Raw genomic sequence first — 26,654 nt, 5'->3', positions numbered from 1 at the left:
CTAACTCCAATTAGCATGGCTATTATCAAGAACACAAGCAATAATAAGTGTTGGCGTGGATATGGGGAAAGACAGCCTCATACATTGCTGATGGAGCTGCAAACTGGTGCAGCCACTCTGGAAAGCAGTATGGAGATTCCGCAGAAAACTTGGAATGGACCCACCATTTAACCCAGCTATCCCACTCCTCAGTTTATATCCAAAGGACTTAAAATCAGCATACTACAGTGATGCAGCCACATCAATGTTCATAGCAGCTCAATTCACAATAGCTAGTTTGTGGAACCAACCTAGATGCTCTTCAATTTACGAATGAATAAAGAATGAACAATGGAATATTACTCAGCCATAAAGAAGAATAAAGTTATGGCATTTGCTGGTAAATGGATGAAGCTGGAAAATATCATGCTAAGTGAAATAGGCCAAGCCCAAAAAAACTAAAGGTCGAATGTTTTCTCTGATAAGGGGATGATAATGAGGGGATGTGGCGGGGGAAGAGAAGAATGAAGGAACTTTGGATATTACAGAGGAAAATGGGGTGGGAGACAGAAAGTAGAATGAGACAGTATAACCCTATGTATATAAATGATTACACAAATGGTGTGAATCTACTTTGTGTACAACCATAGAAATGAAAAGTTGTACCCCATTTGTGTACAATGAATCAAAATTCAGTCTGTAAAAATAAAAAAGATTTTACTGAAAAAAAAAAAAAGAAAGAGGTTGTTTAACTTCCTAGAGTTACAGGAGTGTCAATGATTTTGGGGAAGATTATTTTTTAAAAACTGTTGCCTTCTATTTTTGCTGGGATATGATCAGAAAATGTGACATGTAGAATCTTGATTTCATTGAGATTGTGTAAGGTTTTACCTGTGGACAAAAACATGCTTGATGTCTGGGAACATAAGAGAAGAATGGATATTCTCTGTTTATAGAATAAAACCTATAACAATTAAAATAAATTTACATTTTTATTTTAATTCCATCTGATTTTTTTTTTTCATGTAATGTTAGGTCCAACTTTCTAGTAGCTAATTATGTTAGCACCTTTTACTAAATAATCATCTTTTTTGATACCATTCACATTTTTAAAATCTATACACCAGGAGAATGAAGTTTAGTGTTGTTCAAATAAAATGACAGAAACACCTGAATAAAAACAAATTATATTTACCTTGTGTTTCTCTTTTCTTTTCTCCAACAGAATTTATAAAACTAAGTGCATACTGTTCCTCCTAAGTGCCCACCTTGAGGTTTTAAGCTGGCAAACTGCTTCAATGGGCCATCAGTTTCAAAAAGGAAGATACTTTTTTGGTGGGAGGTACTGGGGATTGAACTCAGGGGCACTCGAACACTGAGCCACATCCCCAGTCTTATTTTGTATTTTATTTAGAGTCAGGGTCTCACTGAGTTGCTTAGTACCTCACGATTGCTGAGGCTGGCTTTGAACTCATGATCCTCCTGCCTCAGTATCCAAGCTACTGGGATTACAGGCATGCACCATCACACCTGGCAGGAATATTTTTTTTTTTACAGTTAGAAGGAACAATTTTGGGCAGAGTATCAAAGGACTTTTTATAACGTACATTAAACACTTGCTCTTAAGAAACCATTGTGAAGTGATTCAATGAAAGACCGTCAATCAGCAGCTTGCTTTTCTTCCTTGCACTCTTTGAATTATGACTCCTTTAGAGTGATGCTTTATTAGTTTTAATATAACTGTCCCCTTCCAGTTATGACAAAGAGCAATCTGCACATGCTATAATAGTCTTGTAAGGAAGGATGCAGAAAGAAAGAAAAAAATACCTTTTGCCCCGTGCCCTTGGACCTGACTGTGTGGCACTGGCATGAGAAACATCTGCCTGGACTTGCCTCAGCACTGCTGGGAACACTTACCCTTCTGAAGCATAACTCAGCTCCTCTTAGCTCCCAAGCTGCTCTCCATGCCCCCGAAACTCTACAGCCCCATAAATGAAATCTCATCTCTTCTCAGTTTCTTGGTGTGGTGCTTTTCCTTAAGACCTCTGAAATGGATCCACATGAATTTATGTATTCCCTTCTGTTCCAAGGGTTGAGCAATCCACCAGTCTCACGCCCAGGGGATACCTGCCATCATCTTCTGGAAGGTTTGGCAGTACAAAAATGCACAGGACCAGCTTTTTAACATTGGAGCCAAAATAAACAGAAACCACCTGATCTGAATTCTCATCACCATGAATGACTGTCGGAAGGGAAATAAGCATGAAACCTTCCCATACAACTAGAAAACAAAAATAAGTGCACACATATTTTACTTGGATAAAAGTAAAATTCATAGCTACAAAAGGATTCAATCAAAATTTGAACAAAAGGATTACTGCAGATGTTAAAAATCAGAATATATGCCAATACCAAAGCTAAACTTTCCAAATGTCAGGGAAATAGCTCAGTGCTCCAAGAGTAGATGCTTTGCAAGTTCTGGGCCTTGTGTTCTATTCCCAGCACCAAATATTTCACAATATGATTTTTCCAAAGTAACATCTAAAGAAACAGAGAACATTCAGTGTTGGCTATAATGACAATGGTCATATTCATCTAATGGCAAATTAAAGCACTCTCTAAAGACAGAAATTTAAATTTTAATCATTCTTTTAAAATACTCAAAGAGGCACTTTCTGGTAACTCTCTATATGTGAGACCGGAAGCTAGGGAAGCCCTCTGGATACAATGGCTATTGCCCATAGGACAGGTATACAAAGGCAAGCTCCCAGGAATCCAGTAAGTACATTGTATAGAAAACCACTCCAAATCATAGACAGCATGTGGAAACAGCATTTACTACATCTATGGCATCCTTGCACTAACTAAATTCCTGAAAATAGTAAGTCTCCTACAGCACAAATTTGATATTTTCTGATTCTCTTATAAATTGGCAACATAAGAATTAAAAGACAAGAAATATGATAACATATTACACTTAAACATCTCTCAGATGACTGTGTATTTTATCCATGACTAATTTTTCCAATTTCTCATCAACCAATCTGCCCATTGCTAGACAATTTAATTGCCAATACTACTGAAGGGATGTTTAATTATTAATCACTATCTAGTAGGAAAAATAACAATGTAAAAAAGAAGATTTCAGTAAAAGGCAGAAAATGGATCACTACTTCTGCTTCTCAAAGCAAGGAAGCAAAATCCACACACGGTATACTTGAATAAAACCCCTGTCAAGTCATTCGAAGATATATAAAAATGAAAACCAGAGAGCTTCTATATCAAGGCTATCACATTACCAAAGAAATGAGAAAGTGAGCACAAGCAAAAGCCAGAGAGAATAAGAATGTCATGAAAGCGTGCTTAGACATCAGTAGCTTAAGCTCCACATCACAACAAAGCCAGGCATAGCTCACAGTGAAACAAAAAATGCAACACCCACAAGTTTACTCAGTGTAATGAAAGTCTGGAGCTCCAAATGGGATCGAACCATTCATTCACTGAACATTTACTGAGTTCTTACAAAGGAGTCTGAACCATAACAAAGTGAACTACTGAGGAAAAAAAGCAGAAGATAAAAACTTAATGAGAGAAAAGAATATCTCTGCTTATAGGAGAAAAAACTTATTTTTAATGGAAGGAACAAGGACAAGAAGATTCACAGGCAACTGAAAGAGGGAGCATTTTAAGAGAATAGTGTGTTTTGACTGTTATTAAAGCCCAACAACAGAGCACCTCAAAATGAAGACGCTGATATTTACCTGCAAAAAACCATGAACTAAGTGAAAGGATCTATCCTAGCACACATGGTGTGTGTATCATATAAATAACACCTCCCCTCCTCTGCTGCAACACACTCATGCAGCAGGGTGAAAGTATGCATTTTGAGAGAAAGTTTAAAATTGGGGGAAATTTTCCCTATTTGTAAAGTCAGACTTTCCCTAAGGACTCTTCTTAATTATTAAATCCAAAAACACCAGAAAGGGAGAGATGGGTGTGCCTTGCTTTCACACAGGCCACTGTCAATATCCTGCCAGCTCTAGTGGCATCATTCTAACCCACCCACAGGAAATAACACCAGGCACGCGACTCCTCCTATTCAAAGCTCCATTGCTATGGAACTCGGTGAGTGACTTCAAAATTATAGTCACTCAGGAAAAAACAGAAACCCTCATGGGTCTTTAGTTTACACAATTTATGTTGTGTGAATGAATGAGCTCAAGTTAGATGTGTGTGTTTGACATGAGGTAGAAGAGAGTGACAAGGAAGAAAGTGACTGGTCCATCAGTGTTCTCCCTGCAACTACCAAAGAATTATTTCAGAAGTCATCAGCAATGCTAATTATGCTCTGGAGCCCAAGTTAAGAGGACACCATCGACAACCACAAAGTAAGCATCTGCAGGCCTCTTATATCGTGCTTGTCACTGTCCTTAGGAGCTATGCAGAAGAGCAAGTATCTGGAAGTGCTGTGCTTAGCTTTACACTCTTAGAAGAATGAGCCTAAAGCTAGAGGCCACAGCAAAGAGTTCAACTAAATCCACAGAAGAAGGGACTAGGGACAACACAATAACCAAACTGGAATCAAGTCAAGCCTTTTAAAAAAGACACCATCTTCCCCTCATATTTTTTTTAAGTGGGAAAAAAGTTAAAGAACATCTTATATGACTTCAAGAAGTCAACAGGGCAAAGTATAATTTAATTCAGCTTGGCTGATAAATACATCTTTTTGTTTCCCCTTGAGCTCCTCTTCAAAATGCACTGTATGAGGGAAGAGGAAAATAGGTCATTATTGCCAGAAATGAGGTTGGCAGCATAAGCTGAGGAGAAGACCAAAGGCTACATGATCTCAGAGGCCCAGAACTGTGTGAAGGCTTTCCTTTGATCAAATGCTCAGGGAAGGAAAGTGGGAATCCTGTGAAATGGAAAGTTTCCCAAGAGGATCAAAATTCCATCTGAAAAGCAAAGCTGTTAAGAAAGGAACTTGCAGTAATAGGAATAGTTAACTGAAAAAAGAACATTCCATACATTCTATGAAATTCCTTAAACATTTGGCAAGTCTCACCAAAGCCCAGTAGTGGAAATTCCTTTTCAAGGTTCTTTCTGAGCAGCACGTGTTAAGAATTTTTTGTTTCTTTTATACAAACTATTTAACTTTCTTTTTTCAGTGGTGAGCAACTCATACACTTACAACCTTTAAAAGAAAAAAAATTTTATTTATGTATTTATTTATTTGAAAGAATTTTCAGAGAAGCTCAAATTGTCGTAAGTACTGCAGTCTATGTATGGCAAATGACCTGAAAAATATTTTAGCATGCCTCTTCTCATTCCAATATACTGATGAATTATCACTATTTCCAGTAAATAGTTCTCTGATAAAAATGACAACTAAAATCTCTCTTTCCACATAAACCTGAAAATCTGAACTTTTGGTAAGAATATATAATTAACATTAATAACCTTCTATCTCTAGAATGCCAAGATCCCCAAAAGAACAGAATAAGAAATAAGGTCATTTGTTTTCCATTCTACAGGGACTAAAATGTAGGAATTTGAGCCTTTCTAAAAAGAAAGGTACTTGATAAATGCCAGGCATAATTATGAGTTTCTCACTGCTCATTTCTCCATAACTTTCATTCTAATACACCCACAATCTTGCACACCCAACTCAACTTCATTCCATCTCTCCCACTGTTCTCCAGTTTGAAAAAGTCCACCCTTCCATCTCTCCTACTCTTTTCAGCTAGAACAAATTTGACATCTAGTCAGAGCTAAAAGCAATTCTTTCATTCAAGTCTTTAATTCACTCCCTCCTTGACCCAAAGGTAACCTTTGCCTTATTTTAAGTTACATAATACTCATGTATACTGCAGAATCTAAGACACAATTTATACACTCAACTTCATTGAAATTGACCTCTAAGTGCCAGATATTGTTATGCAATTGATCAACAATCAACCTAAATGACCACTGTCCCCTTAAAACAGGCACTTGAGTACTACATATATCTTTCATTGCTCAAGGCATTTTGGGAGTCTTCTTTTTAAAGTTTTATAAACACATCCCTTCAATTATCCTTGGTGATGGGAAAACCAACTCATTTGAACACACACACACACACACAATATCATCCATCCCTGGGCTAATTATGCAGTGGGAAGAGGGAATATAATCATAATAAAGTTTCATCCCTACTCTCAAGAAATTTATCAATAAATAGCAATTTTAGAAATTTTCAGATTTTATCATAAAAGGAAAACTGAAAAGTGAATAGGTCTAAAGAAAGCTACCAGTTCAGAAGAGGAAAAGGTCACAAGGAATGGGGTGACAACCAAAAGCTTCAAGAAACAGAGGAGTCCCTGCAAATATGCTTTGAAGGGCAGGTAGGATTCCATGGGTTGGGCCTGTGGTCTGGCAGGTGGTCAGGAGCACAGAGATGGCACATTTTTATAAGAGGAGTGGCAAGAGAGTGTGTGGCGTTTCTAGAGAATGGTGAGCAGACCCAAAGATTTTTTTTCCTTGAGAAAGTCAATATTATGCTGTCTATTTTAAACCTAATGTCTCCTTTTCTAACTTGTCATCCTTTGTTACAAATCTTTTCCATGTAATATTTTCTCAACTGCCTCACCGAGTGCACTGTCTTCTCATTATACCTTCAACCAAAGAGAAAAATAATAATAAATGGCGAGTCTCACTTTCTTCTACAAGTTGGTACAAACACCTCTTGCAAAGAAAGGGATTATACTTAACACATACTTGAGTGAACAACTCATGATAATTCCCACCACCATTCACTCATCTGTTCATTCATTAATGGTATATACATTTAATGGTCTATCTAGCAATAGTAATGACTTCCAAAGGAGAGTTGATTCCTGCCATTGAGGAGTTCAAACCAAAGAAAACAGGATAAAAAGATAAAACTAACTAACAAAGACAATAAAGTCAACTCTTAGAGTATCTCAACTATAAGTCAAAAAGAAAAAATCAAATGTAACATCAAATGTTTAAATATTAAAGCAACACTGCTATCCCTATGCATTCTAACCTCTATACAACAAAGGGCTTTTTTTAAACTATTGCATAGAATTCTGTGAAATTGTTAAGGGACATTAGTAACAAACAATAACAAAATTCAGTATTCAAAGAAGAAAGTTTTAAAAAGCTGATGGTACATCTATCCCTTTGGCGAGTGGTGGGGTTCAGTACCACGTATGGTAAACAATCAACATTAATAATTCAAACACCATTTTCCAAGCCATTCAAGATACCAATTTTTACTGAAACTAAAGTTAGTACTCTCCCTACAAAGATAATTCCACTCCTGAAAATGCCAGGCCCCTCTAGATGTACTACTTTGTACCAATTTACCTAAAAACCCCAAGAACAGGAAAGCAGATTAACTTCCCTAATTAGTGGATGGAAATGACAACAAGCAACCATTAAAACCAAGTAAACACTGTAACAATTTCTATTTATGAAGTAGTTATTTTATACTTTATCTTACTTCCCACATACAGAATTAAGCAATTTAAGTGTATTTCAATGATCATCAGTTTGTTAAGTATTTACTAAAACATGGGCTTCTCTCTAAAAGTGGTAGGTAAAAGTGACTAGTAAGTTAAAGCAGTCTAAGAAAAAGACATTTAACTTCAACTTAAGTGATAAACTTTCCAAGTACTATGGATTAAGCTACCAAAAATAGGCACAACCAAATTAGTATTATTTGCTTTTGGGTTTATCTTTTGTACTGTACTTTCTAAATTTTGCAAGATATCATAATAAAAGATCTCTCTGACCTATTATCTCCTATGAAGGATGGCAAAGCATGCCACCCCCAATACGTGCCTCTTTATAATAAGGATTATTTTGAGCTAAAGAAAAACAGCAGATGTAAGAGGAGTGCTCTGACCTCCCCTTTCCTTTCTGAAAGCAAGAAAGCAAGCTCCCATGTGAAAGATGCCCTCCCTCTCCCAGGAGGAAAGAAACCTCACCAGAGACAGGGAATCAAGACTGAGAATGCTGCACAAACATACCTTGTTAAGAAAACTGTTACCTCTCTTTGGCCTCCTCACATATTTTAATTAATTTCTCATAATCACCTCTCTTTGTTCGACCCCGTATATATGCACTTAGGTCTTGTCACTTTTTTTTTTTTTTTTTGCGGTGCTGGGGATTGAACCCAGGACCTTGTGCTTGCAAGGAGGGCACTCTACCAACTGAGCTATATCCCCAGCCCTCTTGTCACTTCTTTGGGTATCCCCAGCCCTCTTGTCACTTCTTTGGGCTCCCATAGATGTAAAAAAAAAAAAAAAAAAAAATTTATGTTTTTCTCCTGTTTATCTGCTTTATGTCAACTGAATTCTCAGGTCCAGATGGAGAAACCTACAGGATACAGTTTAAGTTGTCCTTCCCTAGCACTCACAAATGCTAGCTGCTGCAAATGATACTACCTTTAATAAATGATTTAGAAACTGAAAAATTCAAAGTAAAATTTATCAGTATGATAAAATGTTGAACACTAATAAAATTTAGTACAAGTAAATAAATGATAAAAAGCAAAGCAATAAAGTTAAAAAGAGCTAAAGACAGGTCTCAAGATAAAAAGGGTCAGGGATATAGCTCAACAGTACAGTGCTTATCTAGGATGCCTTGGGTTTTATTCCCCAGTTTCCACCCCCTTTCCAAAAGTGCTATAACTTATCAACACAGTAAAATGTTTAAGCATCAATATAATGCAGCACAAATAAGTTCAAGTGCTCAAATTCAAACCAGCAAAAAGTTGTCCACTTGATGGACTCTACCCCAAAACATATTTTATTAAAAATCATTCTCTATTGCAAATAATCTTGTATTAAGACCATCTAGGTCATCTAAATGGAAATATAGTTGCCATACAAGTGAAGTACTATATATTAATAAAACATGTAAATAATACATTACAGTTATTAGTGAGATATGTAGATTCATATATATATGAAAAGAAACCAGTTTTTAAACCCAACCAAAATTACTCTGATGTTTGCCTCTCTTTATATTTTGAACACTAACTTAAAGAGTTCCAATGCCAATAAAGGAAAAACAAACAGTGGTTGTTCCAAGAACAACGTTTCCCCTCTAAAACTGCTGACCTGTGTGTGTCCATCAGCAGGCTGTCTTTCCAGATTTAGAATGCTGGTGCAAATACCAAGTTAAATGTTCTGTCAAAATAGATCATTTGTTTAAGGTGAAAATTTGCAGTAAGGAGAAAAATTAAGGGACTATGTGCTTAACATAAAAAGTTTCAGAACTCCTATCCTTTATAACTGCACTATACTTAGCATTTCTCTCTGGAAATTTACCCTGATACTAATTTAAACATTAATTCCTTGAGACTTAGATGAAAACACAGAATTAAATTATACTTTGGTAGCGCTCTAATGTGCTCCCTATGAAACACACACTACAGATTTATTAGTATAAGTTCCCTACTCATACATATATAGGCAATTAAACATATGGCATATCTCAAAATCATCACACTAACTGTATGAACATTTAAAAGGCACATTAATAATTTTTCCAGTATAAATATAAGTTCCTTAAATATATATTGTAATTTCAATTCCTGGCATTAAATATATGCATTGTGTATACGTGTATATAGTATTTATTAGACACATTACATTGAAAATATCAACAAAAATATCAATAACATCTTTCTCGGACAATGGGGTAAAAGACAAGCACCTTACAGTAATCTAATGTGGTAAAAAGAAATTAATCTAAAAGTCCTGATTTTTTTCTGAAGGGCTACACAACAGCAGTTTCACCAGTTCCTTAGACCCCATATACCAAGTTCTCTAAAACTATCTCCCTCTGCTTAAAACAACAAAAATGACAAAATAGACACTTTTGTTGCCTTGTGAAACTTCCACCTTCCACCTATAATGAATTAAAATCATGCTTTATGTAACACACTATACAGTAAAAGCAAACAGTACACAGATGGCAACAATGATTTGCTTTTTAAAAAGGAAGGAAAGAAGCTAGACACAAGCACATATCATGGGATCCATTTATACCAAGTATAAGAACAGGTAAAATGACTGAGGTGTCAGAAGCCAGAAGAGTGAGCAATTCTGGGACAAAGAAGGGGCTCAAGGAAGGTTTCTGGGGTTCTGGTAATACTCTTGGTTGTCAATATAGGGACTGGTCACATGGAGGTATGCACATGGTGGAAATCCACCAAAGCTGTATACTCCTCCAAGTGATTTTTCTGTATTTCTTATATTTCAACAAAAATATTTTCAAAAGGCTACATAAGGAGGAGTTAACAGCCTGCAGATTCTCTCCCCAATACTAGCAGGAATATTTATTCCCTAGAATAAAGTGAATCAGTGAGAAAAGTCATTAGGCACAGGAAAATTGGGGAATGGAGGGAGGACTCTGAAAACAGGGAGATTAAACAAAAATAAATCTCACTAAATCTCGAGATTCCAGCTCTTTCTCCCTCGGTTCCCTGAATCTTGGCATATATCATTCAGGCAGAAGACCAAAGGATTCTCTCAAGTAAAACTGACACACCCGGAGGTTTCAAGATGGCGGCCTAGAGGGTGGGTGCATTTCATGTTGCTCCAGGACTCAGGATTCAAAAGAGGAGATACTGAGAGACTTGGGACCAACTCAAAGCAGCCGGGTGACTCTCACCCGTTGGGAAGGCGTCCCGGATGGGACGGTGGTCCCAGAACGCAGGGAACTTTGTGAAGTAGAGCTGCCGGCCAGACGCCCCTCCCCCCGCTGGAGCAGTGAACTCGGACAACTGGGAGCATCATAGAGGAGGCAGCGCAGCATAGCGCTGGGACTCGGAGCAACCACTGGGGCTCCGGCGGCTGACCGGGGGAGGGGAGGAGAGCTGTGTGGACTCAGGACACCGGGGCCTGCCCTGAGGAGGAGGAGGAGGAGCGTGGCCGCTTGGGTTCGGAGTGACTGCACCAGAGCTGCAGGCGGTTGCCAGAGGAGGGGCTGCGTGGCGAGCTGTTTGGACTCAGACCACTTCTGAACCCCGGGGCCTGCCCGGAGGAGTAGGAGGAGGAGGAGCGCGGCGGGTCGTTTGGACTCGCAGTGACTGCATTAGCGCTCCAGGCGGCTGCTCAGAGGAGAAGGCGAGTGGTGAATTGTTTGGACTTAAAGCGACTGCTCCTGAACACAGGGGGGCTGCCTGGAGGAGGAGCGCGGTGGGTCGCTTGGTCTTGAATGGCCGCACCAGAGCTCCGGGCGGTTGCCCAGAGGACCCGTGCAGCGGGTCACGTGGATTCAGAGCCACTCAGAGCGACCGCTCCTGAACATCCGGGGGGTTATCTGGAGAAGGAGGAGGAACGGGGAGGGTCACTTCGACTCGGAGTGATTGATTGCCCAGGGCTACGGGTGGTTGGTGGGAGGTGGAGGCACGCAGTGAGTTTCTTGGACTCCTAGTGACTGCACCGGAATACTGGGCGGCTGTCTGGAGGAAGAGGCGTGTGGCGGGTCTCTGGGTCTCAGAGCGATTGTACAGGGCCCCAGGTGGATACTCAGAGGAGGGGCCGCATAGCCAGGCGATTAGGTGCAGAGCAGGGTCCCAGGATCTAGGAGGCTTCTTGGTGGAAGAGCCGCACAGAGACAGGCTTAGGGCGGAGTGAAGGTTCCAGGCCTGCGGGCAGATTCTCTGAGGAAGGGCAGCCTAAGGAGAGTCATCTGCGAAGGTTGAGGCTCCCAGGCCCAGGAGGTAGGGCCGGGCCCCTGGGAACTCTGCAGAGGAAGGCAGCCCAGCCCAGGCGGTAGCTGTAAATTGAGGGGAACGTCTAGGAGGAAACTGACCAGCGAGACCTCCCCACCGGGTGAGTCTTCCCTGCCGGGTGAGATTTCCCCACAAGGACGGTAAAACCAGAGACTCAGGCCCAAACAGGCCTTGCCTCAGCCCGCAGCCTAGGTCCCCTTTGGATGACCATTGGTCAACAAGTGGAGGCACCTCTGCCCACTAGCAGGGATTATACCCCACCTGAAGGCCACCACTCCTAGAGAGGCCACTTCCTTGTGGAGCACCGCATTATCAACTTCATCCAAGACTTCAGCCTACTGAAGGCTACGGGGGGATATATATAGAAATCTTCAGGGACATTGTAAGTCAATAGAGGAAATCTGCAATATCTCAGCGGTCCACTGATACCTGAACAATATGAGAAAACAAGGAAAGAAAATGCTGCAAACAAATCTAGATGTTACATCAATAAAACACAATGACAGCATGGCAGAAGAAATGACAGAAAAGGAATTCAGAATGTACATAATTAAAATGATCAGAGAAGCAAACGATGAGATGAAAGAGCAAATGCACGCACTGAATGATGAGATGAAAGAGCAAATGCACACACTGAATGATGAGATGAAAGAGCAAACGCAGGCATTGAATGATGAGATGAAAGAGCAAATGCAGGTATTGAATGATCGCACCAATCGACAGTTAAAAGAGCAAATACAGGAAGCAAAAGATCATTTCAATAAAGAGTTAGAGATATTGAAAAAAAACCAAACAGAAATCCTTGACATGAAGGAAACAATAAACCAAATTAAGAACTCCATAGAAAGCATATCCAATAGGATAGAACACCTGGAAGACAGAACCTCAGACATTGAAGACAAAATATTTAACCTTGAAAACAAAGTTGAACAAACAGAGAAGATCGTAAGAAATCATGAACAGAATCTACAAGAACTATGGGATATCATGAAAAGGCCAAATTTAAGAATTATTGGGATTGAGGAAGGCCTAGAGAAACAAGCCAAAGGAATGAACAATTTATTCAATGAAATAATATCAGAAAATTTCCCAAATCTGAAGAATGAAATGGAAAATCAAGTTCAAGAGGCTTATAGGACTCCAAATACACAAAATTACAACAGACCCACACCAAGGCACATTATAATGAAAATACCTAACATACAAAATAAAGACAGAATTTTAAAGGCTGTGAGAGAAAAGAACCAAATTACATTCAGGGGGAAACCAATACGCATATCAGCAGATTTTTCACTCCAGACCCTAAAAGCTAGAAGGGCCTGGAACAACATTTTTCAAGCTCTGAAAGAAAATGGATGCTAACCAAGAATCTTATACCCAGCAAAACTTACCTTCAAATTTGACGATGAAATAAAATCCTTCCATGATAAACAAAAGCTAAAAGAATTTACAAAAAGAAAGCCAGCATTACAGAACATTCTCAGCAAAATATTCCATGAGGAAGAGATAAAAAACAAAGAAGCAAATCAGCAAAGGGAGGAATTATCCTAAAGGAATTGTCAAATAAAGGAGGAAACAAGTTGTGTCAAACAAATAAATAAATAAAATTTAAAAAATGAACCAAATGACCGGGAAACCAAATCATATCTCTATAATAACCCTGAATGTTAATGGCCTGAATTCATCAATCAAAAGACATAGACTGGCAGATTGGATTAAAAAGAAAGATCCAACAATATGTTGCCTGCAAGAGACTCACCTCATAGAAAAAGATACCCATAGACTAAAGGTGAAAGGATGGGGAAAAACATACCATGCACATGGACTCAGCAAAAAAGCTGGAGTATCCATCCTCATTTCCAATAATGTGGACTTCAAGCCAAAGCTAGTCAGAAGGGATAAAGAGGGTCATTTCATACTGCTTAAGGGAAGCATAATTCAGCAAGATATAACAATCATAAACATCTATGCCCCAAACAGTGGCTCATCCATGTATGTCAAACAACTCCTTCTCAATTTCAGAAACCAAATAGACCATAACACAATAATACTAGGTGATTTTAACACGCCTCTCTCACCACTGGACAGATCTTCCAGACAAAAATTGAACAAAGAAACCGTAGATCTCAATAACACAATCAATAATTTAGACTTAATGGACATTTATAGAATATACCATCCAACCAAGAGCGAATACACTTTCTTCTCAGCAGCACATGGATCCTTCTCTAAAATAGACCATATATTATGCCACAAAGCTAATGTTAGCAAATACAAGAAGATAGAGACACTAGCATGTATTCTATCAGATCATAATGGATTGAAGTTAGAAATAAATTAAAGAGTAAAACACAGAAACTATTCCAACATCTGGAGATTAAACAATATGCTATTATATGATGAATGGATAACAGAAGATATTAGGAAGGAAATTAAAAAATTCTTAGAGGTAAATGAGAACAAAGAAACATCATATCAAAATCTCTGGGACACTATGAAAGCAGTACTTAGAGGGAAATTTATTTCATGGAGCGCATTTAATAAAAGAAGTAAAACTCAACAAATAAATGACCTAACGCTACAGCTCAAAGCCCTAGAAAAAGAAGAACAGAACAGCACCAAAAGTAGTAGAAGACAGGAAATAGTTAAACTCAGAGCTGAAATCAATGAAATTGAAACAAAAGAAACAATACAAAAAATTGACAAAATAAATAGTTGATTCTTCGAAAAAATAAACAAAATTGATAAACCTTTAGCCACACTAACAAAGAGAAGACGAGAGAAAACCCAAATCACTAAAATTTGGAATGAACAAGGAAATATCACAACAGACAGGATGGAAATACAAAACATAATTAGAAGCTATTTTGAAAATCTATACTCCAACAAAATAGAAAATTTCGAAGACATCAACAGGTTACTAGAGACATATGAATTGCCTAAACTGAACGAGGAGGACATACACAATTTAAATAGACCAATTTCAAGTACTGAAATAGAAGAAGTCATCAAAAGCCTACCAACAAAGAAATGTCCGGGACCAGATGGGTTCTCAGCCGAGTTCTACAAAACCTTTAAAGAAGAGCTCATTCCAATACTTCTCAAAGTATTCCATAAAATAGAAGAAGAGGGAACCCTCCCAAACTCATTCTATGAAGCCAATATCACACTGATACCTAAACCAGACAGAGACTCATCAAGGAAAGAAAATTTCAGACCAATATCCTTAATGAACATCGACGCAAAAATTCTCAACAAAATTTTAGCAAATCGCATACAAAAACATATTAAAAAGATAGTGCACCATGATCAAGTGGGTTTCATCCCAGGGATGCAAGATTGGTTCAACATCAGGAAATCAATAAACGTAATTCACCATATTAATAGACTTAAAGTCAAGAATCACATGATTATTTCAATAGATGCAGAAAAAGCATTTGATAAAATACAGCACCCCTTCATGCTCAAAACACTAGAAAAAATAGGGATAGTGGGAACATTCCTTAACATTTTAAAGACCATTTATGCTAAGCCCATGGCTAATATCATTCTAAATGGTGAAAAACTGAAAGCATTCCCCCTAAAAACTGGAACAAGGCAGGGATGCCCTCTTTCACCACTTCTATTCAACATCGTTCTTGAGACTCTGGCCAGAGCAATTAGACAAACCAAAGAAATTAAAGGGATACGAATTGGAAAAGAAGAACTCAAACTATTCCTGTTCGCTGATGACATGATTATATATTTAGAGGAACCTGGAAATTCCACCAGAAAACTCTTAGAACTCATAAGTGAATTCAGTAAAGTAGCAGGTTACAAGATCAATGCTCATAAATCCAACGCATTTTTATACATAAGTGATGAATCTTCAGAAAGAGAAATTAGGAAAACTACCCCATTCACAATAGCCTCGAAAAAAATAAAATACTTGGGAATCAATCTCACAAAAGAGGTGAAAGACCTCTACAATGAGAACTATACAACACTAAAGAAAGAAATTAAAGAACACCTTAGAAGATGGAAAGATCTTCCATGTTCTTGGATAGGAAGAATTAATATTGTCAAAATGGCCATACTACCTAAAGTGCTATACAAATTCAATGCAATTCCAATTAAAATCCCAATGACGTACCTTACAGAAATAGAGCAAGCAATTATGAAATTCATCTGGAAGAATAAGAAACCCAGAATAGCTAAAGCAATCCTTAGCAGGAAGAGTGAAACAGGGGGTATTGCAATACCAGATCTTCAACTCTACTACAAAGCAACAGTAACAAAAACGGCATGGTATTGGTACCAAAATAGAAAGGTAGATCAATGGTACAGAATAGAGGACACGGACACAAACCCAAATAAATACAATTTTCTCATACTAGACAAAGGTGCCAAAAATATGCAATGGAGAAAAGATAGCCTCTTCAACAAATGGTGCTGGGAGAATTGGAAATCCATATGCAACAGAATGAAACTAAACCCATATCTCTCACCATGCACGAAACTAAACTCAAAATGGATTAAGGACCTCGGAATCAGACCAGAGACCCTGCATCTTATAGAAGAAAAAGTAAGTCCAAATCTTCACCTTGTTGGTCTAGGATCAGACTTCCTTAACAGGACTCCCATAGCACAAGAAATAAAAGCTAGAATCAACCACTGGGATAGATTCAAACTAAAAAGCTTTCTCTCAGCAAAGGAAACTATGAGCAATGCGAAGAAAGAGCCTACAGAGTGGGAGAATATCTTTGCCACTCATACTTCAGATAGAGCACTAATCTCCAGAATCTATAAAGAACTCAAAAAACTCTACTCCAAGAATTCAAATAATCCAGTCGACAAATGGGTTAAGGAAATGAATAGACACTTCACAGAAGAAGATCTACAAGCAATCAACAAACATATGGAAAAATGTTCAACATCTCTAGCAATAAGAGAAATGTAAATCAAAACCACCCTAAGATTCCATCTCACCCCAATTAGAATGGCGATTATCAAGAATACGAGCAACAACAGGTGTTGGCGAGGATGTGGGGAGAAAGGTACACTCATACATTGCTGGTGTGGCTGCAAATTAGTGCAGCCACTCTGGAAAGCAGTGTGGAGATTCCTTAGAAAACTTGGAATGGACCCTCCATTTGACCCAGCTATCCCACTCCTTGGCCTGTACCCAAAGGACTTAAAATCAGCATACTACAGAGATACAGCCACATCAATGTTCATAGCTGCTCAATTCACAATAGCCAGACTGTGGAACCAACCTAGATGCCCTTCAATTGATGAGTTGATAAAGAAACTGTGGTATATATATACAATGGAATATTACTCAGCCATAAAGAATGATAAAATTATGGCATTTGCAGGCAAATGGATGAAATTGGAGAATATCATGCTAAGTGAGATAAGCCAATCTCAAAAAGCCAGAGGACGAGTGATATCGCTAATAAGTGGAGGATGACACATAATGGGGGGGAGGGAAGGGTTAGTGTTAGGGTTAGAGTTAGGGTTAGGGAGGGGGGCAAGTATGGAGGAAGGAAGTACTGTATAGATGGTAAAGAGGGGTGGGAGGGGTGGGGGGAAGGGAAAAAATAACAGAATGAATCAAACAACATTATGTAAATTTATGATTACACAAATGGTATGCCTTTATGCCATGTACAAGCAGAGAAACCACATGTATCCCATTTGTTTACAATTAAAAAGAAAAAAAAACTGACACACCCTAAAGAAAAGATTCACCAACTGACTTTGCTATGTACGAGGCAAAAAGAACAAGTTCCTACATAGACTCCAGATAGAGGAAGCCTCCAAGAAAAAAGGTATGTATTAGAATGCTACAGCTCCGTCAGAAGGACAAATACTAGAGGAAAGTAAGCAAGAGAAAGAGACGGCTCTGAAGCCAGCACAAGAAAGAAATGTATCCCTGCATGTAAGGACCTCACTGTGAATAACTGCTCCACGTTCTTTACAACAGAAGTAAAAATCAATACCTGCATCTGCATATTGAGAGGAGAGGGAAAGGAGACGTTGGTGCATGGGAGAGAGGGTAGGAGACAACATAAAAGAGCCAAATCCTTATCTTCTATGGGAACAAGTCAAAATATAATGTCCAATTTAAAATCAAAACATAGTAGTATATGCATAATATTTAGAAAAATGAAGGGAAAGAGCCAAATGACTCAAAAGTGGCTGCCTGGGGAACAGGACTTGGGTGGAAGATGCTCTGGAGCTTTGGGCAACTATTTCTTATTATAAAATCTTTGTTGTTAATTAAGATTTTAAAAAAACTATATGTTATATTACTTCAATGGAGAAAAAAGCATAAACTTCTCAAAATACCAAATAAAACCAAGAAATGTACAAAACAATAGACAAGAAAAACAGTGGCTGGACTATAGTGGGGAAATAACAACAAAATAGTTATTCTCAAAGAATTACAGGAGTCCAGCTGAGGGCTGGGAAGGGAGGTTATTACGGCAATGGGGGAAACCGAGTGTGTAGGAGGAAGTGGGGAGTAGAAGAGAAACAGAGAGGTTCCAAAGGTAGAGACAGAATCACAGATAAAGCAGGTAGATTCAAAGTTACAGAGTTACCTGTATCAAAAGATTACAGATACAAGGGTTCAATTAGGTGACTGAAAGAATTAACAGGTGAGGCAGGACTTGAATCTTATTGAAGCCAGGTCAATACCCAACATATCTTTCCAGTGGGAAGATATACTACTGGTTCTTTTGGAGCACCAGACTCCTTTATGTGGTTATGAAACATTTAAATCTTTAGATTTTAATTTCTGGATTATTATGAAACATTCAAATAGAAAAAATATAGAAAACAACAATAATCAAGTATCCACTATTCCGTTTTTTCAAATATTAACATTTTTGCCATATTTGCCTGTAACTTCTTTTTCTTCTTAAAGAACTAAACATTACAGATAAAATCAAAACCTCTTCAAATCATTCTCTAATCCCAGCTTCCTATCTCCCTTCTGAGAGATAACTGCTAACCTGAATTTAGCATTGAACACACACCCCCAATAAGGTCACTCCCTAAAAAGGAAACATTAGTTTGGAAGAATTCTAATGTCCTTTTTGCTCTAGGGCTGGGGCTAGAGCTCAGTTGGTAGAGTGGGTCACAAGCACAAGGCCCTGGGTTCAATCCCCAGCACCAAAAAAAAAAAAAGAAATGCCAAAGTCTGTACTTCTAAGAAATACACAAAAATAGCCCAAAATAATTTTAAACCTCAAAACTGACTGAATAATGATGTACCCTTCAGCAAGAAAACTATTAATTTTATTGTAGAAGTGCCAGTGCCAATATTAATATCAATATATAAGACACATAAAAACCTAAAATCAAGAATTCTGTGGCAGTTTGATTTCATAAGTCCCCATCAGCTACAGGAACAATAAGGAATCACTTAAGCACAATATCCTTACTGGAGTCATTACTGTCTTATGTAATTAGTTCACTGCAGTAACAAACTGCCCCAGGTGTCACTGTATTTAACCTGCCAGGCAACCATTATAAAAATACCCTTTAAAAAATTTGTAATGCCACTTTTACTTAAGAATGTCCTTGATAATGTAGGGATGACTGCATCTTTTTAATTTTCTGGGTCATAAAATTATTAGTACTTGTAAAGCACTTCTGGTGGATACCAAAATTTGATAATTATCTCAAAGAAAACACTTACATGATGATTTGGGAGCCAAACTAGTAACTATCTTCATGGAATACTATTTTTACTTGAAAGAACAACTGACAAACCATCATTATTCATACCTGGCTATCTGGCAGATACTTTCTCAAAAGTGAAGTGAGACAACTGCTTTAGAAAAAAATGATGGTACCTGTTGTCACTGGTAGCCTTCAAGCTTTCAACTTAAACTTTTGGAAAACTTGCTTCTACAGGACGTTTGACAACTTCCCAATACTTAAAGATTTTTCTTATTAGAGCAGTCGTGATATTAAGAAAAGCGACTTCTTGAAATTGAGTATTAAATGTGCTAACATTTGGAACATCTGTATTATACAACAAACCAGTATTTTCCAAACGACCAATACCTAATGTAATGAAATGACCCATGAGTAAAAAATTCATGCAAAGTGCAAGACAGCCCAGTGGATCTTAAAGAACTAAAAAAATTGACTGATGGAGTTTTAGATTCTATATTGGACCTAACATTTAAGAAATGACCACTTGGCAAATTTTGGTATAGTAACAAATAAGAATACAATTACCTGAAAAGACAATTAAAATACTCTATTTTCCAATTTTATACAAAAGTTCTATAATAAGCAATTATTAGATTGCTTTTTCTGGATGTTAGAAACCATAAGCACATCGCAATGATTAATTATCATAGTTTAATCTCTAATCTTATCAGTTACTTAAAAACAAATGAACCTTCCACTCTCTTTATTTAACTATTTAAAAGAGTTGTATTCTTTTGCAGGTATAGTCTCACATATTTGCAACAAATATGTAGGTATCAGGTGTTTAATTTACCATAGAATCAAGACTGATCACTGCTCCTAAAAGGACAGGAAATGAATACGATAAATTCCTAAATATGTTTTAGAGACATGCAAATAAGTCCTTTCTCTCTAGTTATAAAGGAGCAGATTCTATTTATTTAACATGTGTGACTCTCGAAATCTATACACTAATAATGGATTTTATACATGGTTCTTAAATTTCTAAGGTAATGTCTTTTCATAGAAAAAAAAACTGACCATCTGTAAATTTTGAAAAAATTTAAGCCAAACAAATTCCTGAAGTTAGAAGAAACACACTAAAGGCTACTGACTGGTGGAATAAAGGTGATTTAAAATGTTCTTATATAAATCTATCCAGTTCATTTCAAAGGGAGAAACCTTGCAAAAATTTTTATAATGAGAATTGGTAAATGTCCTTGGTAGTCAACAAAGTCCATTATTCTTGTCCTCTAAAAGAGGAAGTTTATACATTATATTTTTTTAGTCAGAATATTCAAGAGAAAACCACCAGCAGCTCCTCCAAAGCCCAGATCTCTGCAGACTCACCTTTGTAGTTCACTGAGTCCCCTAGCAGCTGGGAGGTTGGGGTTTTGCCTTAGGAAGTTTTGTTTTAAATTAAGATGAGTGAGGTCTTGGCTGTAGAAGAGGTTGGCAGGGAGATGTTCCAGGCTACAACATGAGAGGTCTACTGAGCTGATGCGTTGGGATGCAACCTAGAGGGGGATAAAAATATAACAATATTAATACTACCTACTTATCCTAAGACTACTTTCTATGGACAGAAACAGATGACACTGTGCAAGTAGCACTGTTAGTCCAATAATCCAAACCAACAGTATTCACTTAGCATAGAACTAAGCCAAGTACTATAAAAGCAGAAAACAGTGTCCTTGCTGGAAGGTGCTCACAGTAACATACCATAGGCGAGGGTTCCAAAGAACACAGATTACCCTATTAGGTTTAGTGATTTCACTACCTCCTCCAAAATAGAAATATTGTTCCTGAAAATATCCACAGTGAGAGAATTCAGAACAAACTGATACAAAAGTCTATAGAGTTAAGTGACAGACACTAAAAAAATCTAAACTGAACTTTAGAAAGCCCTTACATATACTGATTTAAAACAGTACAAATAAAGAAAAGCAGTATCAATGGTTTTGTATGCATCATAATAATAATATATTGTGTCACATAGATTCCATCATCTGCCTGCTACTAAATTCTCAGGCTCTTATGCTACAAAATCAGTGTGATGCTTACAAATTGTGTTTTGCCTCATGTAGGTATTGTATGTAAAACTTATTTTATATCTAATGTTTACACCTTCCTAGTTAATGACTCCTACCACAGCCAGGATCCCAGGACTATTACAGACCAACTTACATGCATAAACAGAAAATGCACTGGGTTACCTACATTTCTTAAATGTTTTCTTCAAATGTTCTGAGCAATACAATCCTAGGTTTCACTGAAGCACATAATTTCAGCCCATTTCCATACATCGTGGCCCTTTCTGTCTTCACAAGTCATAAAAATATAGTTCTAAGCCTTAATTGACTCTCCTCCTTTCTCTGCCAAAGATTTATGGCAGAAACTTCACTTCTCATCTGTGGTCTACTCAGTGTCCTTTTCTGTCACCAAACCCGAGGCTTCTTTTTCCTGATCACAGATAAGTAGAACACGGTCCTGAGGTGTGTGACTCTGGACTCAAGAGTGTGTGGATTCACATCCCAGCACCATCTGTGAGCTGAGCTAAGGGGAGCAGATCACTGATCTCTCTGAACTCCAGTTTTCTTGTCTGTATAACAGGGATAAATATGGTTCCTAGTTCTACCTTCCCTGTCACGGAAAAAACATTCAATGTACTACGACTACTTCTATTACAAAACAGAACCATTCCCATTTTATATCCATTGGAATTCAGGTTTTCCTGGTAGCAAAAATGGATTCAGAATTTGCATAATATACTCTTCTGATATTTTAAAAAGAAATCACTGTGCACACATGAAAGCTGGTAAGAACAAGCCTAGGCAGGGCTCATCTCAAATGATTTTAGAGAGATGGTCTGGGTTTGTATTTCAGCAACTTATTTCATCTTTCCTTGAATTTTCACCATTAAATAAGAAATCCCAAACAGATCAAACCACTCACATAAGCTGAAAGATGTGAAAAGAACCAGAATTTTAATGAACCTAAAAGGCAGATGCAAAAGCACTAGAGCCAGAGAGAATTCCTGCTCACAAGAAATGGACAGGAACTTGTGAATAGGAAATGGAGCTGAAAGTTCTCATCAGTGGGATCATTCATCCAAAAACATGTGCTGAGCATCTAAAGGTGTGCCAGCCCTTGTATTTCCTGAGGTGCATCATAAAACAAGGAAGTCTTTACCCTGAATGATTACGCATCAAGAAGAGAGGGAAATTAAGATACCGAATGGTAACTCTTACAATAATAGAAAATGCAGAGGCACAGAACATGATCTGAGGCTCCGGGAAGCTTCCCTGGGCATATCATGTCCAAGCCTACCTTGAAGTTCAGGTAGAAAACTGAGTTTTTGTATGCCCCAAATTCTTTGTCTGCTTTTTCCTGTAATGGTCCACATAAATGGGATCCTTAGGGGAGTTGCAAAGGATGCTGATCCTCTGGCTACAGGGAAGGTTGAGCAACCCTACTGCCCCATCTGCTGAAGCCACAGACTGATCAAACAGGTGTCAGCAGGGGACTCAAGCCAGGTCTGTCAGAGACTTCTCTGGGATTTATATATTCTGAAGTCAGAGCAGAGAGAGAGAGTCTGCCACACAGAGTCACAGTAAAATAAACTGGATCTGTGTGTATCAATCTGAATTGATTTTTTTTAAAAAGGCATGAACTGACAAAGAAAAAGTTACAATATGCTACATATAATGCCACCTCCAAAAAACATTTTAAATACGCAACTCCATAAAGTATACAAGAATAGTGAAGCTATAAAATCACAGATTGGTCATTTATCAGATTAATGGTAGCGTCTGGACGGGCAGAGAGGGAAAGGGAAAACAGGAGATTTCAGGTTTCTCTCTAGTGCTTACTTCCTTATCAGAGGGGCAACAGAAGGTATGAAGCAACTACACGGAGATATTAACAACTGGGGAGGCCAGCACATGGAAATCACGGTATCATTTTTTGTACTCTCGTGTGAGTACTTAATTTGAGGGGAAAAAAAAACAGATGAGAGCAGTCTTCTGACTTTCCTTCTGTTGTTTCAATTTCTACTGTGTGGTACACCTGGAAAATTCTTCCTTCTACAACCAAAACACCCCCTTAACCCTTAGTAGGAGGCAAACAATGGCCACCAAAACACATATCCACATTCTAATCCCTAGAATCTGAATATTATCTTACACAGCAAAAGAGTAAATTTACCTCATATGCCAAAATATATGATTAAGTTAAGGATCTTGAGAGAAGGGTGATTAACCTGGATTATCCAGGTGAGCCCTAAATATAAATCCATGTGTCCTCATATACCAGAGAGGAGAAGGGTTTGAGATAAAAGAGGAAAAGGTGACGTGACCACAAAAGCAGAAACAGAAATGATGTGACTAAAAGCCAGAGGACAGTCGGAGCCAAGAGAAGCTAGAAAAAGGCTCCCCTTGAGACTTTAGAGAGAGCAAGACCCTAAGACATCTTTATTTTGAACTCCTGGCCTCCTGAACTGTAAGAGAGTAATTTTTTGATCTTTTATGTCACCAGGATTTTGTTAAGTTGTTTAAGCAGTCATAGGAAACTAATAACAATCCTTTAATTTTTCCATGGTAACTTCCATTCCGTTCACTCATGTTCACTGAGTATCTACCATGCACCAATTACCATTCTAGGTAGGCACTTGACACGATTCAGTAAACAAAATGAAGGGCCCTGCCCCCATTAAACTCACTTCACAAAAAAACTATGTTAAAAATTGGTAAGTATTATATGAGAAAATAAAACAGCACAGGAAAGGAGGTCAGGATTGTTGGGAAGGTGGTACACTGCAATTTAAATAGGCGGTCAGGGGCTGGGGAGATAGCTCAGCTGGTAGAGTGCTTGCTTTGCAAGCACAAGGCCCTGAGTTTGATCCCCAGTACCGCAAATAAATAAATAAATAAATAAATAAATAAATAGGCGGTCAGGGTAATCACTACTGAAAGGGCCACTTTTCAGACAAGACGAGGTAGTTGAAATTTTTATTTACAAGAATATTCCAGGAAGAGGAAGTAGCCAGAATAAGGGCCCTAAAATAGGAGTGGGTCTGGCATGTCCACAGAACACAAGACCGGTTAGAATGAAGGAGCAATGACCAACAATAAGGTCAGAAAAGTAACGGGGAGGGGTCAGCAGCAGATCCTGGGGTGCCCTTTAGGCCACTGTTATGAATCTATCTTTTAATGTGAGCAAAACAGGAAACAGAGAAAGGTTCTGAAAGTGTGACATGATCACCAACATACTACGTAACTTCATCTGTCTCTATACACCACATAATCTGTAAGGTCAGGATTTTCCTATTTTGTTCACTGAGAAAAATCCAAGCTTAGCCCTTGGTGGGACCCTCAGGAGGCACTGCTGGAAAAAGGGCTAGTAAACTACTTCACAACTCCTTCCTTTCTCACCAGTTTTCCTCTAGCCTATCTAGAACACTCTTTCACCAGGAGGCTACTCTGAAGACAAATTGTATTTCAGCTGAAGCATCATACTAAATACTCCCTGTGGGATACCTAAGAGAAAATGATTAAATGTCAAGTTGTATTTGCTCCTTTCTTCATTCTGTACCACAAGCTGTTTCTGCTGGAGCAGGGGGAGGAAGTGCCATCAACAAGGCTACAACCAGCAAGAGCAGTCTTGTGGGAACCACAGCAGAAGTAGTAAAATCTAAAGTGAGAACATAAACTCAATATATCGTGATAGTCCTGGTGCAGAGCTGCCAAGGTGACCACAAAGACTACTTACAAGCTGTGATTCTACCTCATCCCATGTCCTAAAGCCAGAGCAGGAGATGTAAGTGCTTCAACCCAGACCAACCTGGGCACATTAGGACTCTACTACAAAGAAAGGAAAGCACTCTTGCTGGAAGGTTCACTCGATTCCCAAATGAGAAAACTATCAGCTGGACTTGCCAAAGAAGCTGTGGCCCTCCTACACCGCAGCTATTAAAACTAAGATCCTTCTCAAAATAAGGCAGACCTACATAAATAATAAATGTTAGTAAGAAAGCCACCTGGATACACCTCATCAGAGCCAGCAGCCTTTATCAACCTAGCTTCCCCCCCCCCCAAGTAGTAGTAACAACATTCAGAAAGTCAACATTCAGAAAGCGCTTCCCTTGTGACAGACTTTAAATACATAATATTTCATTTAATTTCCACAACAGCTCAGCATAGTGAGGACTTTCCCTGTCTCAGAGACAAAGGTTAAATTGAGTGAGAGTGAGTAAGCCTAAGGCCATGTGGCTAAAGAGGCATAGGACCAGAATATGAACAAGAGAGCCTTAACTATCAACTCCACACCATCAGGTCGGGGACTAGAATGCAACTCAGATCTCACAGAATCGGGGAGCCTCTAGCTCTCATGCAAAATAACATGACTGCAACAAGGGAAAGCAGACCCTAGGAAAAGCTTAAGCCTTAACAATAAAGACAAGGTGGTGATAATGAGTCCTCTTCAAGAGAAGCAAAAGGGACCATCTGCTGACCAAACACAATTTCCCAGAAATGCAAAGCCAGATGGGGCCATCATTCCTCGAGATCATGGGCTCTGCACACTGCCACCTCACATGGCTTGTCCAACTGGGTAGCAGCAATGTCCTCAACCAGTGAACACCTAACCAACCCTTTAAAGGTTACAGGAAAAAGTGCAGAGGGTTACACAACTTTGGAAACAAAGAAAATGGCAAATGTGGGAAATGCCTCAAATCTTTGTTACGGAAGGGACTTTAAGAGGGCCTCACAATTGGAATATAAAATCCTTGGCGGGCTAGGGATATAGCTCTGTAATAGACTGCTTGCTTGCATAAAGTCCTGGGTTCAACCCCCAAGACTAGGGGTAGTGAGGGGATGCTCTGGCAAAAGCTATTGTATTTCTATCATATCCACAAACATCAAGACAGTAGATGACACAGAGTCGAGGCCCGAGAATGGACTTCTCAATAAGTAGGACATGTAGAGACAATCCTAGTACTCATGAGGTACGAAGCTTTGGACAAGTTACTTCATCTAGCTGTCCTTCAGTTTCCTCATGTCATAAGTGGAATAAAGAATACATGTCTGGTCAACTCAACAAGCTGCCACACTAAAAATAACTTCTCCTATTTTAAATAATAAGGAAAAGCTCTGTAGACCAAGTATCCCTAAACCAACATCTACAGCTACAAGGAATAAAGATCTATAAGATAAAACAACAACAAAAACCTATA

General features: G+C 38.4%; 1 protein-coding gene across 1 annotated transcript in view; it reads right to left on the bottom strand.

The window, feature by feature from the left end:
- The window catches only part of PHLPP1 (PH domain and leucine rich repeat protein phosphatase 1), a 222,367-nt gene that overhangs the window by 75,686 nt on the left and 120,027 nt on the right, over positions 1-26,654 (bottom strand). Inside the window, exon 4 of the mRNA XM_079109386.1 lies at positions 20,774-20,940. Coding sequence (XP_078965512.1) covers positions 20,774-20,940 — 167 coding nt within the window. The remainder of the gene's footprint in view (positions 1-20,773; positions 20,941-26,654) is intronic.

This window comes from Sciurus vulgaris (assembly GCF_902686455.1).
Source record: "Sciurus vulgaris genome assembly, chromosome: 13".
Taxonomy (NCBI): domain Eukaryota; kingdom Metazoa; phylum Chordata; class Mammalia; order Rodentia; family Sciuridae; genus Sciurus; species Sciurus vulgaris.
This window is presented reverse-complemented; position numbering and strand designations above follow the sequence as displayed.